General features: G+C 40.6%; 1 protein-coding gene across 10 annotated transcripts in view; it reads right to left on the bottom strand.

Moving 5' to 3' along the window:
• Positions 1-16,232, bottom strand: part of KIDINS220 (kinase D interacting substrate 220) — a 61,312-nt gene that overhangs the window by 32,607 nt on the left and 12,473 nt on the right. For all 10 annotated transcript variants that reach the window (XM_082215386.1, XM_082215394.1, XM_082215385.1 and 7 more), the window contains exons 3-19: positions 15,784-15,882; positions 15,265-15,363; positions 14,529-14,627; positions 12,116-12,217; positions 11,043-11,141; positions 10,156-10,353; positions 9,937-10,035; positions 8,718-8,816; positions 7,095-7,193; positions 6,523-6,700; positions 5,401-5,565; positions 4,869-5,048; positions 4,009-4,174; positions 2,961-3,112; positions 1,901-2,190; positions 1,413-1,553; positions 32-275 (exon numbers count right to left, since the gene is read on the bottom strand). In XM_082215386.1, coding sequence (XP_082071512.1) covers positions 32-275; positions 1,413-1,553; positions 1,901-2,190; positions 2,961-3,112; positions 4,009-4,174; positions 4,869-5,048; positions 5,401-5,565; positions 6,523-6,700; positions 7,095-7,193; positions 8,718-8,816; positions 9,937-10,035; positions 10,156-10,353; positions 11,043-11,141; positions 12,116-12,217; positions 14,529-14,627; positions 15,265-15,363; positions 15,784-15,882 — 2,509 coding nt within the window. The remainder of the gene's footprint in view (positions 1-31; positions 276-1,412; positions 1,554-1,900; positions 2,191-2,960; positions 3,113-4,008; positions 4,175-4,868; positions 5,049-5,400; positions 5,566-6,522; positions 6,701-7,094; positions 7,194-8,717; positions 8,817-9,936; positions 10,036-10,155; positions 10,354-11,042; positions 11,142-12,115; positions 12,218-14,528; positions 14,628-15,264; positions 15,364-15,783; positions 15,883-16,232) is intronic.

Raw genomic sequence — 16,232 nt, 5'->3', positions numbered from 1 at the left:
TTGATGCCTGATTATTTATAATACACTATACCTGCACCATCTGAGTATGGGACGTCTCCGTTTGTGGTTGCGGCTACCATCATCTTTTTAGCACTACTGAGTCCACGGCTGTTAAGAAAGACAGGTAAGTGTACGATATTTCTCATGTAATCATGCCCATTTATATTTGAGTCACGGAGCACACTGTTCAGATTCTGGTTAATTGCCTTTATGATGATGTGTGGGTCACTAGCAAAAATTGCAATAAATGGGCCTTTTGAAAACAGGACTCTAACCTGTGAAAAGAAAAAAGAAAAATGAATGAAATCATTCAACATTTGTATCCCATGGGTGGTCTAGTCACAGTAAAGATGGCACAAGTGGCTCGGGTAGCAAGGCTTTCATGACACTCCTAGACAGAAGTTGGAAGACCGCTAAGGCTCACCCCGCACCCCGCCACTGCCCATCTCTTCTGTACTGGGTTGCTGCCCACTCCCAGTTCAGCAGGAGGTAAAATGTGGAAGGGGGCTGCAAATATGTGCTGTGGTGTACATTGCAAACAGCGCACTCATATATTGCCACCACAGGAAGCAAACGATTCTGCTGAGACACAAAGTTCAACAGGCTATTTTTATGGAACACAGATTGGGTTGGATCCAGAGAAGTACTTGCACAACAGGGCTCTCCCGCTTTCATCTTGTCACTTCAGCCCTTCACACTCTACAAGAAGTTGCCTTCTGGGATATTTTGGGATGTGACTAATGGAACTGCTGAAGGGGGTAGAAATGGCAGAAATCAGGAGGCGGGACTGTTGAAACAGTGCCTTCCACTCATGCAAGGGATTCTCTGGATCTTGTTGCTGTTGTTTCTTCAGGTTAGCTCACAAAGGGGGGGCGGGGATGAAATCACATGCCACTTTTCAATGTTATAGCTCCAAAACAATTCATGCAATCTCTTCAGGCAAAGATCTTAACTTAGGAGCAAGCCCCCGATATAAGTGGAACAGAGGCTTGGGCTGTGAGTTCCACTGAAAGCAAGTCAACTCAAAACAGCTAAATTGTTCCATTGGTTTTGGCAAGATTTAGTCACAATTACTTGGTCTTGATTGAAACCAAATATAAAGGAAATATTATTCTCATATACAGTGGTACCTCAGGTTAAGTACTTAATTCATTCAGGAGGTCCGTTCTTAACCTGAAGCACCACTTTAGCTAATGGGGCCTCCCGCTGCCGCCGGAGCACAATTTCTGTTCTCATCCTGAAGCAAAGTTCTTAACCTGAAGCACTGTTTCTGGGTTAGTGGAGTCTGTAACCTGAAGTGTATGTAACCTGAAGCATATGTAACCCAAGGTACCACTGTACTTGACTGATTTCAGAACACTAAAAGTATTTGATTGCCCACTCAAAGGTAAAATAGTAAAGTCGTTACTTACTGTGTCAAGCATCTGTAAAACTTTGTCCTGCTCGCATGCATCCAATCCATCAATAATTACCGCAAGCCTCGTTTGATTCTGAGTAAAGCTATCAATAGTTTTTGCCATCTTTGCCATCAGTTCCACTTCACATTTAAGAACCTATAAAATAAAAGTAGTGTCAAAATGGTAGTGTTACCATCCTCCAACACGAATCTCATTGAAATGATACATTTTGCTTTCACTGTTTAAAACAGTGAACCCCTTTTGCACAAATGTATTCCTTAGGTTCACTGGGAATTAAATATAAATCAAGACGGCTTAGAGGTTTTATTTACAATTAAGTAGTGTACAAATTCTATTAAATAAAAAAGACGGAAATGTTCAATTATATAACTGATGAAGTGCTTTATTCTCATGACTCCCCACCTTTTAAATTTCAAGTTAAACAAGCATCATACAATTCAAAGCAACTGCCACAGTTTTTATGACAATATAAAAATACTTACTTTCATAAACCCCTCACTTTTCAGCTTGTGTAGTTTTGAAGCAGCACTATGAAGCCGTTTTCTCTGTGAGTTCAAGACTGAGTCCATCACTCGCCACCACGTGCGACAGTTCAAGATGAAGCCCAAACCCACAACACATAGAAATGATATCAGAATAGCATTCACTGTCATGTTTTCAGGGTTCACTTTAAAATAAGCTATAAGAGTGATCCCAGCAACAATGCAGCTCAGAATGAAAAGGAAAATAACGAAGGATGGGAGGCAACAAGTTTTCTTCCATTTCTTTTTACCTATGAAACAAACCAACAACTGCTAAGCACTTTTCTACGTTCAGCAGGAAACTCAAGTACCACCACCAAATTTAACAGTCTGACATTTTAAAACTGAGATGAAATTAGAAGAACAGCAGCTATAGGAGGTTTTTAAGCAGAACCTGTCATCGAGGCTTTAGTCAAGATTCCTGCATCGTAGGGCGAGGATCCCAACTCTAGGATTCCATGATATTCTTGAAAAATATTAACATGAGGTCCCTTTACATTCAGCCATGGCTTCAAGATGAGTTAGCTGCACAAGTTCCAGAAACCCTTGTCCACGGGTGGAGAACCTGTGGCCCTCCAGATATTTTTGCCAACACCTCCCATCATCCCTATTTACTAGCCATGCTAGCTAGGGCTGGTGGTAGCTAGCTAGCATCCAACAACACTTCTATCTTAGCTATTATATGAACTACACACAGAGGATTGTTTATGAGGCCAGGCTAAAAGAGCAAAAGTAATGCCTCTCTCCTGAGAAAAAATACAGATCCAAAGAAGATCCTGAGGATTTTACAGATCTTTGGAGAACTTCACATTATGTGTTATTCTTTCCACCACTGCTAAGTTTCAAACATTTTTATACCATGGGGATATCTGCAGACCTTCTGGCTTCTTCCATTTATTATACGCTTTCTAAATGTTTCAGGGAAAATATATTTGCGAAGCAGATGCATTGTTCCATTGTTACAACAGAAATGAGAAAAAGCAGTGATTTGGTAAAATAATAATAATAATAATAATAACACCTTGAGTATCTTCAGTCTTGAATACTCGGAAAAGACGTGTTGCTAAGAAACCAAATTCCCTCTCGCAGGCATCTGAGAGTGTGGCAATCATTTCAGCCATTGAAGTTTCTCCACCAACACTGGATAGCCTATTGTAATCTGTAAATAAAAATCTGAAGACAAATACATGAAACGGTTTGATTGCTATTCGCTGATAGAATAAGCTTTTTTGTGTCATTAAGATACACTTCTTTAAACTGCTGGGCTGCTTTTAATACAGTAAACTTCTGCATTTTTATTTGCCACTCCTCCCCTGCTTTTAAAAAACATGCAATGATAGTTCTTAACTTCTACACACTTCTAACAATGTAAAACAGGAATTATTTCAACCAAGTGCTTAATCAGGACTCCAGGGTTTAGAGTAGACTCACTAAAATTAATGGGCCTAGATTAGTCATGTTCATTAAATTAAATTGGTTTACAATGAGTAGGTCTACTGCTGGCTGCAACCCCAGATATGTCACAAAGGCATGTCACTCCATGCAGAATTGCAGCCTTAGAGAAAATCCAACAAAGTGTTAGTAACTGTATTTTGATGAAGAGCTTCCTAGCACGCCTAGGAAAATATTCTGCAGTTTTACTGGCGAGTTTGCCAGTGATCCCAACAATATTTCTCTCTGTTGCTGCAAGACAAGATCTCAAGGAACCAACCCAGTTAGACATTTAAAAATCCAAATACAGGCAGGCAGACACACACACACACACACACACAGGATTTACACAGCGTTGCCACCTGAGGAATTTCAAAGTTCAGTTCCAAGAGATTGTAGCACAATAGAATGTTGAAAAGAGAATGTTTCCTATTTCTATGCTGTGTGGACAGTCCTATACAGGTAAGTGGCTGCATAGTCAATCTAATTAGTGTATTGGCTAAAGATCCTAGCTCAGTTGATCTCCGTGAAACTTGGTCTCAGATGAGCATTTGACTATCAGACATTTTTCTTTTTTAAAGCAGATGCTCTCTGATGTGATTCACAACTAGAAGAACAAGATGTGAGATTATACTAACCTTACAGGTAAGGCTTTAGTTGTTTGCTCTGGCAGCTCCGGTGGGTTCACAAACATAAGTTTAAGAAGCAACTCCATGTAGCCAATATGTCTTGCCAACCTTGTACTTAACACCCATGCCCAATTCCAGTTCTCTCCTTCTCTTCGGCTACCAAAGTATATCACAGCTAGAAGAAGACGTTTTACAAATACCCTCAATGTTAATAGCCGTTATGGGCTTTAAACAGGAAACCAAATCACAAACCCTTTTGACACCAATCACATTTTAACTCTTATCATTGCTATATATTTTATGGCAATTATCAACTATTTTCATTTAGTTCCACAGTGCATTTCTGGATAAAGCATGACAAAAGCAATTAGCTTATACTTAACAATCCTAATTCTTAAGTTATGTACACACCCATTTTTTTTCTCTGAGCTTCTTCTGAAGAATATGATGCTGCAGACCCCAATGTTATTTCCCATTTAAAAGCTAGAAGCAATAACACCCAACTTTTCGCAGGCGGTGTGAAAATTTGGGACATGCAAATTTTGGTGCATGCATATTTCTTTATATCATTGTCATTGATAATGTCGTGGAACAGTAATTAATAATCTTCAAAATTAATGGAACATTGTATTTCTGGAGCCAAAAGACAGGTACTGGCCTCCTTCTCAATTTTACAAATATTTGAAACCTGAGTATTGTAAATATTTAGCTACCCTTATTTTTGTGCTAGTGTACTTGAATACATCGTATATTGAAAATCCACGTTTCACAATTTAGTTCAACATCCGAACAGTTTCATTTCGTGGACTAAATTTCAGCTTAATTCTGGGCACATAATAGGTTTTTAATAAATCCAATTTAAGACTTACTAAAAAAAACATAGAGCAGTGCCAGCAAGCTCAGTGCCACTGCTATTCCAAGTTTTGCATCCAAAGTGAATGAAAGCAGTAAACCGACGCCACCACACAACAAAAGCGTAAGGACCACAATCAGCCAGGAAAATTGGAACAAAGGTTCAATCTGCTGCCCAGCAAAAGTTTTCATTTCATCTAAAAAAAGAGAAAAGAAAATAATTAATCAAAATGATTCAAATTCAAATAATCAAAAGGTAATTCCAGAGGCGGTTCTCTGTATGGCTACAATTGCTCCCTTGCAGAACAATCTACCATTTTTAAATAAATAAATTACTTTTCCATTAGAAAGCATGATAAGGATGGGGTGACTAAGAAGAAGGGATGGGGGGGGATTAGATTCCATTTGTACTTTAAGGCAAGCCTACCCAATACACATCCTGCAACAATACAATAACTGAAACACAGCCATCCTTAACAATTCTAAGTTCTCCAAATTTCTCAGCGCAGATCTTTCGTATAAAAAAGCATAAACTGGAGTAATTTTTACCTTCAAGTTTCTTGAGCAAAAAAGATTTCCCACTTCCCCATTGGGCATACAGCCCAACACAGATGGGAGGCTGCATAGTTGGCTCACTAAGAATGTCGGCTAGTGCACTGCTATAAAGATCATAACCCAGCATATCTCCATCAGATTCTGTCGGAGACAAGTGTCCTGCAAAACCAAACAGGCTTCATGGAGTAAATTAGTTATGAACGTAAGTATTTAGGTTTTCATACATTGGCGAATCATGGCCAGCATGCTTAAAGCAACTTAAAATAAACCACTCACTCTTGAAAAGAAACCCTCATTTCTTTTCATAGTCCCACATAAAATTAACACATTTATTTTCTTTTTGCATGCTGTTACCTGAAAGATGATTTTGGTGCAGTGAGAGCAGCACTGCAGGAGTGTACAAACACAGACACACAAGTTGCGGAGCGGTCAAACCAGAGTATATTATCACAGAAAAAGCCACATACATCACACCCCTCTTTTGCTGTGTGTGTGCCGAAAGAACTGCAGAAAATGTGCATGCACACAGGAGAGAGGAGCGGTGCGATAAGAAAAGATTGCCACAGCAAGCCACACACACATTAAGGAAGAAGCAGTGGTCCTGGAAGACACACTATTGCATCCAGGAAAAGAAAACACACAGAGTGAGAGAACAGGAGAGCACCCACTGCAAGGTACCACTGAGAAGAGGAAGCCCCCCCCCCCAAAAAAAAATGAGCAAGCAGGCTGCTAGAACAACAGTAAAAACAAGCCTCCCTTAGACAAAGGCGAAAAGAACTTCAGTTTCTTTTCAGTGTGGCCTGTCTTTATGTAACTTCTAATTTTCTTCATTCCAGGCTGCCCTCTCCTGAGTGCTTGGTTGGGAAAGGTGGCCAGGGTGGGGGGGAGGTTTCTTCTTTGGTCCAGGAGCAGCTGTTTTCTCTTCATAGGCTTGTGGAGCTAAAGGGGAGGCTGTGCTGAGGAGGGATAGGTGAACGGGTGGAGAAGGCTGGCTATGTTAGGGGTAGAGTGAGAGAGACCCCCTCTGCTTGCAAGCAACGGTCCTCACTTGATGCCTTGGTCACTTCCTTGCAGCTTGGAAGCTGGCAGATTAAGAAGAAAATGCACAATACTTACGAGCTCCAAATATCTGAGTTAAAATGCTTTTCTGGTGGCTACAGTCAATGTTGTAAGGAGTCTCTCCAGCTTTATTGGGCCTGTAAAGCAGTCTACCGTCTTTAGGATTTCTCAAAAGCAGTTCTGCAAGCCTACGGCTTCTCCCACGAATAGCAATATGAAGTGGGGTGTCTCCTTTCTGTAACAACAGCAAAAGAGAATGGGTGAGGATGTAGCTATTGTGGAGTAGATCACTTACTTACTCAAAAGCTGCCCTGACAAGTTCCCTTCACTGCCATCCCTTATCCCCCTAGAACAGGACCTTCCCTTAGTTTTTTCGCTCTCTAAATAACTCGTTTCTTCACTTTGCAAATTCTGTTTCTGTAAAAGCAAAATCCAGGGTTAGGGTTAATTTTACTGAATTATTCTGACAGGTCCTTCTTCTTTACAAGCATGTGTAAAATTAGTTATCTACCTCAATATCATTTTCAACTGCCTTCATTTAATAGAGGACAATGTGCCCTAAACAGTTTGGTGAAAGCATTAGGAACAATAAATTAAAATAAATACAGTGGTTATCAACTACAGTTTACCTTGTCTACAGCAGAAACTTTAGCTCCTTTGTCAAGCAGAAGCTCAACTATTTCAATATTTCTCATCTTGGTGGCCTTTATAAGAGGTGTTTCTCCATCCTAAAAGCAAAAGTAAAATGGTATTTTGTGAATGCCTTCAAAACAGACAGGCACAACAGGCCTTCTGGCAGCAATGAATTTTCAATTCTGGAACACCTGCATATTTTATGGCAAAAAAATAATAATTAAGTACCCACCACCAGCCTAGAAGTTTGAGGTAATTTTCATTGTAACATAAATTTTTGTTTGTCCTTGGGATCAAATCTGGTAGCCCATGTTGTTGTTTTTCAAGGCAGATACTCAGTATTACATAATGAAGTCCAGTTATTCCTCAATACATTTACAGAGCAATCTTAACTAGAGGAAACTGGTGTAACTTGGCTTGGCATAACTTACACCAGCATAAAGGTAAAGGTAAAGGGACCCCTGACCATTAGGTCCAGTCGTGACCGATTCTGGGGTTGCGGCGCTCATCTCGCTTTATTGGCCGAGGGAGCCAGCGTACAGCTTCAGGGTCATGTGGCCAGCATGACTAAGCCGCTTCTGGCGAACCAGAGCAGCACACGGAAACGCCATTTACCTTTCCGCCGGAGTGGTACCTATTTATCTACTTGCACTTTGATGTGCTTTCGAACTGCTAGGTTGGCAGGAGCAGGGACCGAGCAATGGGAGCTCACCCCGTCGCGGGGATTCGAACTGCCGACCTTCTGATCGGCAAGTCCTAGGCTCTGTGGTTTAACCCACAGCACCACCCGCATCATACATTACTACTATTCTAAATGCTGTTTGGAAGTCTCTGCAAGGGTCTAGGCCCCAGGTTGTGAGGACTGGGCCCTAGGTTGAATGACCAATGTGAACAGGATTTGGAATAGGTTGTTGTCTCTCCTTGCTGGGTCCAGTCCCACCCCTTTTGGGAGAGATTATGCTGGTGTAAGTAATGCAGGCTTAAATTCTGCTGGCTGAGCCCTGGCCAAGCTGGGATGAGGGATTTATTCCAGCATAGTTCTGGCTGAGCCTCTGGTGATCCAAGAAAGCCCCTCTAAATCCAAGCTATCTTATCCCAGCAGATATTGGATTTGGATTGTGCTGTTAAGCATTCCCTTGAACACAAATTTGGTATGGTGTTTTCCCCATGCAATGAATTATTTCCTTTGCTGATGTTCTAATTTGCAATGGTAGTTATTGTTAATTAATACAAAGTAAAGCATTTCTCATTAAATTTATTTATGGGAAAGCATCTCAGAAGGAAAATTAGCTTAAGTATGTGCATATAGCCTCCGCTCAAAATGCATTTCAGTTAAGGTATTGATTTTCTATTTTTTTAAAGGTGATGGGAAATGCTGGTGATATGTATTTTTAATGTGCTCCACAGGCTTTCTGAATATAGTTGTAAAAGAAAATTTCAAGCACAGAAAAGCAAATATGAACAAACTAGAATTGTACTCAAGTACTCTCTCCTCACATTTAGGGAAGACAACATTTTTAACAAAAATGCCATATTCCGCAACACAGGGAAGACCGAAAAAGCATTGTTGAAAAATAAACCTTATCTTGAAGATCAAAGCCATGACATGGTATATTTACCTTTGTACATATTTCAGTGTCTGGGTTGCACTGCAAGATATCTCTAACCATGGTAGCATTTCCTTTTTCAACAGCCCAGTATAAAGCAGTTTTATTATCCTACAAATAAACAACATATTTGAAAAGCACTTTAAATGCAGTCAAACTAACTTCACAAACCACGTATTATGCAGGTTATATTCAACACTATATAGCAAAGTGATAAAATTCAGAATGGAAAAAGGAAACTGACATTGGGGTGTTTTTTTAAAAAAAGTAATGTAAGTTACATATCAGTGTTAAAATTAGGATTATAGTATTTCAAAAAAAATCTTCAACACATGGCATTCAGAAACCACTTCACAAAAAGCTGGCACACACAATATATTTAATTGAAAGGGATGGAGAATCTTCTCTAAACACTATATTACAACCAAATCTAGAAATCTAGGGTGTGCCTTGGGAAGAAGAATCTTCTGCTGGTATTTGCTTTTAGGAACAGTACTGGATATATAACGAATTGCATAAGATTTCCGTATTTATTTATTTTTTAAAAACAGTAGCTCAGCGTCATCATATCAACAAAGCAACTGCAATGTGTACTGCATCACCTCTGAACTGTAGGTTCAGGAAACTCCTTGCAACAGTTGTACTTAAGAAATATTTTTACTATAGTGAAAAGCTGAAATATTCTGATTTCACAGTCCAGCCTGACAGTTGATTATGTACTCAGCATCAGCTGCTGTTCTGATCCACCGACAAATAGCAGCTACTGTCTGAGCACCTGTCATTTTGCAGGCTTCTGAGCTCTCGATTCAATCCCCCTTCCATGACTAAAAGCAACAGCAGATTTTTGGTTAACCAGTTTATATAAAGATGGTAGGCAAGGGCTTCATGACTCACTGAATTAGACTCACTAGCAAGTGCCTAAAACTAAGATGGATGCAATGCTCCCAAGGAGCAGAATAGGGCATGGATGTTCTTTATGATCAAAACAAATATACCAACTTTACATACCTACTTTAAGAGACAGTAAGTATAGAATGCCAAGGAACAAAATGTTTGTCTTTATGTGTCATGTTAAAGTGCACTGTTCTTTCCAGTTGCAAATACAGTAGGAAATCAAGTGGTTTTCAAGATGCCATCTAGAAATGTACTTCCCGTCTCCAAGGGATGCTTTTGGAAATGATATATTACAAGAGCATTTTTCAAAATCCTGAACTCACGCAGAATTACTTACCTGCCCTCTAATGTCTATATCTGCATACTTCTGAAGCAAGGCTCTCACAATTTCAACATGACCACCTCGGACAGCCCCAATCAGCACAGTATCTCCACTCTGCAATGAGGACAAAACACAGTCAGATGTCTTAAAGCACTTCCAAAATAGCTTTTTATGTTATAAGTATTTTAAAAAATAATGAATGTATATATACACATTATCAATACCCTTACTTACCCTGTCAGGAATATTCACGTAGGTTCCTGCATCTAAGAGGTCCTGCACAATTTCAGTATGTCCTTCCTTTGCGGCAATCATCAAAGCTGTGTTTCCATCTTTATCTGTTAAGTTGACATTTGGATTCCTTTTCAGGATTTCTTTTACTGAATCTGTGAAACCACCTTTTACTGCTACTATGAGTGCAGTCATGGAATTCTGGAGAGGGGAAGAGATAGAAAACACACAATATATTAGTGGCGGTATGAGACTAACTGGTCAATACAGGAGGAGATTTTTTCCTCCGCTTCTGAAGTTCATCTTATTTCAGTAGCATTAACTTCAAACACACCATTACATTCCACTATTACTTTTACGCCAAAAGCAATTCTACATTTTCAGGTAACAGCAGTAAGGAAAAATCCCCCAGAGCCAGGAAAATCTGCACCCCAGACTTTATATTCACAGACCTTAGAATCCAATACAACAGGTTTCTTTCAAGCCCAATAGCAGCACAACAAATGGGTTTCTGGCATGGGCAACACAGCTCAGGAGATAAGAGTTAATTATTTCCTCCTCAACTATGACTCCTTCCTGAAATTGCAAAATAATAGCTAATAAAAGACTTTTTAAAATCCTAACTGTATGGGTTTGAGAATTTGCTGTGATTGTCAGAGCTGCAGAGGAAAATGTCTCCACATCACAATTAAGCCGGAAGAAAGCCCTCAATTGGGCAGGAGAAGGATAGGATGGTATGGTCATCAGGGTAGTCCTCTGTGGGCACATGTCTTCAGATGCCAGGCTAGCAACCCCAGCACTAAACCATCTGGACTAACAGACACCATGATCCCATCTTCTTTAAACACTATCTACTGCTTTATTATTAGAATAATATTTAAAGTACTCACAGCTCCTTCTTGATCAACATCCGCTCCCATATGCAGCAAATACTTCACACATTCCAGATGACCTTTTCTTGCAGCCCAGATCAGCGGAGTCGTCCCATACTGTAGAATATATTTTGAACATATGAGACACATTCCAGCTTTGTTTTGAAAGCAGAAAAAACTCCCTCAGTTTGTGAGTGGGCAGGAGAAGAAAGGTGTCAAGTAAGTAGGCAGAATTTCAAGCGGAAGACATGAAAATAACATTTTAGGAGAATGCCAGAACATAACAGAAGACCTCGCTAATACAGAAATGTGAAAAGGGAGTTAAAAGAGTTACTAAGTTGGCAACATTCCCAAAGCAGTGCAGGGAGACAGATCAATGGTAGGGGGGAAAAGGCAAAGTATAGGTATAGTAGAGCTGAGAAGTGCTATTGTCATATATTGTGGATTCAGAGTGAGGTAAAATCACAGCTAATTCAATAAAGAGAGGGTAGGAATATCATGAAAGATTATATAGTACACCTATAGGTCAGCATCTGCTAGTCCTTAGGAGGCCATAACCAACAGTCTCACTCTATTAACAGTTTATGTACTATCATTGGGCAGAGTTTGGACAATATACAGCCTGTGAGCTCTTGTAAGGAGTCTTAAAAATTATTTCATTTGCTATTTTAAATGTTTTAGCGACTAGAAGAGTATTCCCCAACCTGGTGCCTTCAAGTTCTTACTTGATTCCAACTCTCATCAGTCCCAGACACCATGGCCAATGGTCAGGGACAAGACAAGTTGTAGCCTAAAACCTATGGAGGGCACAAGACTGGAGAAGCCTGAACTAGAGCTGGAATACTGTTGAATGATTGCTCAGAGCACCCCAATGGAAATATGCATAGGTAAGCATGCACAGGATTTCATGCAAAGTGGGTTAAAAAAACTTCTAACTAAGAACATCCTCGTGAATTAAGATGAAGTCTAAACATAAATTCCTCTCAAATCCCATGTAGTGAAACAGAGCTTAGGCTACTATCTTAGCATTCTTAACAATTTTAACTTATTATGGTAACGAGGTAAGCTTTTACCGGAAAGAAAACTCCTACCTTGTCAGAGCAGTTGACCTTAGCTCCATGATGCAGTAAAAGTTGTACTATACGAGAGTGGCCTCGTCCTGCTGCCCAAATTATTGGATAGACACTGTATTGCTTTGAGGAGAAAAGGTTTGAAAGTTGTAAGAATCCCAAGATTTAACGGGCAATATCAAGCAGTGCCCAATGTGACTTCTCCTTCCCCTTCTCCTCCCCACACCCAACGCAGCTCCCGGCAATCTGCAATGGAAGGATGGAGGACCTCTCAGAACAGATTGGGAGGGTGAAGAGAGAGGTAGGGGAAGTCCCACTGTATGAATGGAAGTATGTTCAGGCAAAGATGGATTTCACCCAAGATACCTGATTCCTATAGAGTGGTACCTCTAGTTACAAACTTAATTTGTTCTGGAGGTCCGTTCTTAACCTGAAACTGTTCTTAACTAGAGGCGTGCTTTCGCTAATGGGGCCTCTTGCTGCTGCTGCTGCGCCGCCGGCACACAATTTCCGTTCTCAACCTTGGGCAAAGTTCTCAACTTGAGATAACTCTTCCAGGTTAGCGGAGTCTGTAACCTGAAGCGTTTGTAACCTGAGGTGTTTGTAACTCGAGGTTCCACTGTACAAAGTTCTGACAATAGTAAGAATTACAAAATTCTATACAGTGGTACCTTGGGTTAAGTACTTAATTTGTTCTGGATGTCCGTTCTTAACCTGAAACTGTTCTTAACCTGAAGCACCACTTTAGCTAATGGGGCCTCCCACTGCCGCTGCACAATTTCTGTTCTCATCCTGAAGCAAAGTTCTTAACCCGAGGTAATATTTCTGGGTTAGCAGAGTCTGTAACCTGAAGCGTATGTTACCTGAAGCGTATGTAACCTGAGGTACCACTGTACTGCAATACTACCTAAATGTTAATAGTGAAACCTCAAGAAAGCATATAACATTATAACTCAATGGATAAAACAACTGAAAAAATAAAGTTATTCTTCTTTTGGAAGGACAAACAGTAAGACCAATTTCAAGCATGACTGTGATATATACCCAAGAGCCTTGATTGAACCAGAAGACTGATGCATGGAAGCAAGCTGTGGAGAGGTAGCTGGAAACCGCTCCAATTCCCACATTCCACTAGCTCTGACACAGCTGTGTTTACACCCAGCTATGCCAGAGAGGATGAGGCTTGGCCTGAAGGTGCTGACTCCCCTCCCTATTGCATCCAACAGCTGGGACAGGGGAGGAAACATCAGCAGAGATAGCAGGACAGGCAGCGGCAGGAACAAAAGGAGCTTTGAGTACTAGCACCACCAACCTCAGAGGCAGCAGAGAAAGCTTAGGCAAGGTAGACTTAATATAAAGGTAAAGGTAAAGGGACCCTGACCATTAGGTCCAGTCATGGACGAACCTGGGGTTGCAGCGTTCATCTCGCTTTACTGGCCAAGGGAGACAGTGTACAGCTTCCGGGTTATGTGGCCAGCACGACTAAGCCGCTTCTGGCAAACCAGAGCAGCACACAGAAACGCCGTTTACCTTCCCGCCGGAGTGGTACCTATTTATCTATTTGCACTTTGACGTGCTTTCGAACTGCTAGGAGGGAGCAGAAGCATGGACCGAGCAGGAGCAGGGACCGAGCAACAGGAGCTCACCCCGTCGTGGGGATTCGAACCGCCGACTTTCTGATCGGCAAGTCCTAGGCTCTGTGGTTTAACCCACAGCACCACCCGCGTCCCTTAGACTTGATATAGGAACTGATAAAAAGGAGGAATGTGCCGGTATGTAAAGTAGCAGCACAGCCCTGGACACGTGAATGTTTCTGAGTGGAGAGAAATGTGTATGTAAAACATAGTACAGGAATTAAAACTGTAATACTGAGCCTCAAAGGAGGCTGTATGATAAGAAAAGACTCAGAATGCATCTACCAAAGGATTCAGAATCTCAGCAGATCTCCTCCAAAAAATCTGAATAGACTTGGGACTCTGAAAAGATCCTTACACACTACTGCATCCTACAGGGGCTTTAAAATAAGACATGGGATTTTGCTTGTGCAGTCAGTACTTAATCTGCATTAGGATAAAAATCAAGGCACCACAGAACTAGCTGAATACATATTTTGGTACAGTTGTTATGTACATCCCATGCCATTTGTTGCATACAGCTAGTTGTGCATCAATAGAGATAAATCAGTGTCAATTTTTTATATTTTTTCCCCAAAGTATTTTAGGTGGTTCAAAGGTGCTCCATGCAAAATGTTAAGTTTATACAAATTATCAACGAGTAGACCTAGGCCAAAAAAATAAAAGGAGAACTTTAAATTCAATTTCTATTTGCTCAATATGCATCCAAACCACAAGCTAATAATGGCAAATTACTCTACCACAGAATTCTTCCCCTACTATCCCCACTGCAAATAGAAACAAAGATGGAAAAAACTTACCAGGCCAGTGATGTTGGGGTTTGCTCCCCTTTCAAGAAGCAGTTCAGCTGCTTCAGTACGGCCTTTGTAGCATGCCCACATAAGGGCGTTCCATCCACCCTAACACAGGAAATCAATACATGGACCATTTTTAAATCTATTTTCAGCATTTGCATAAAAGATTATGTTTCACAGTTGTTAGCCCAGTTCTCTGGTGCAAACAACATGCTACTGAGCAATGAAATCTAGGAGTATTAATCCATCTAAACTACTTTTAGCTGAAAATTCCTATTATTTGCTCTAGTTCAGGGGTGTGGAAACAGTGGCCCTCCAGATGTGGCTAGACTCTCAGCAGCACTCCAGACATTGTTGGATTACAACTCCCATCATCCATAAGAATTTCAAAGGTTACCAGAATTTTGATAAATTTTCAAAAGAACAAACTCTGAAGCACATGGTAGGATGGAGCTATGCTGCTCACCTGACCTCTCTCAGGCTGAGTTGCTTCTGCATATTGGGAGGGGGAGCTGGCAGCATGGTCAGCACAGTGCAAATGCCAATCTGCTGTACTTGTTTACACCACACCAGCCAGAGGGAGGCCTGGTGAGTGGCACAACCCCAGCATGCTGTCAGCTACTAGAAGTACAGATCTATCTGTGCTGCAGCTTAATAAAAAAAAAGGCCTACACCATTTTGAAGGACTAAAATGTTATTTGTTTATTACACGCCCTTCACCCTAAGGTCCCATATGCCATACCATGTCTCGATGTTCCATGTTCACATTGCAATTAAGTAGCTCTGACACAATGGCAGCATGTCCCTCTTTAGCAGCTGAGATAAGAGCTGTCCAGTTATCCTAAAGTGAGAGAAAGGAAAAATTAACAGTCCAATAGCTAACTAAAACCACAGATTATACCAGTTGAAGTGAAGTGACTATACCTTGAAGAAATAGACTTCTTATCCCAGGATAGGGAAGGACAATGTGGTGCCCTTGAGATGTTGTAATATAGACTACAACTCCCATCATCTCAGAACATGGCCATGCTGGCTGAGATTGATGGGAACTATAGTCCAGGAACATCTGGAGGGTACCCGATTCATATGGGGTGCAGCAAGTGATAACATACACACTCTTGTCTGGACCTTTCATGCTTACAAGACTCCCAAGTCCAACACATGGGAGGGATTAATAAAAGAATGGTGTGGTCAAAATAGGACATGCAGCAGGAGGAGAGAATAATACAGCAAGGAATTAGATCACCCATTCAATACTTACTGCATCTTCCAAGTTGCAGTTGGCACCTTTCTTTATCAATTCTTGGACAATTTCTAAGTTGCCTTGCTCAGCAGCTAGCATTAACGGAGTCTGACCATTCTGAAATTAAGTGAAACATGCAATTACATTGTCAGAAACTAATAAATTATACAGATGGTCTTACAGGTAGATTCTTATACAAGAATGCTGCTAATGTTTTATGTGTTGCTTCACAATGGCACACAAAGTGTAATTTTTAAACAAACAAACAGAAATTGTAGAACAACTCCTGAAAACATTATTAGAAAGATGGGTCCATTGTTACAAGTTTCAGCAAACTGAAGGGGCACTGTTTACTGCTGCTTAATAAGCATCCTGCACTAATTATTTTCTTGTGCCCCCCCATATTATAATGTAAATGTCTGTTTCATCCAAAAAAGAATTTCTGATCAAACATTCATTTTCATAAA

Source organism: Podarcis vaucheri, assembly GCF_965113315.1.
Source record: "Podarcis vaucheri genome assembly, chromosome: 3".
Taxonomy (NCBI): domain Eukaryota; kingdom Metazoa; phylum Chordata; class Lepidosauria; order Squamata; family Lacertidae; genus Podarcis; species Podarcis vaucheri.
The sequence above is the reverse complement of the archived record's forward strand: the minus strand, read 5'-3'. Positions and strand labels throughout refer to the sequence as shown.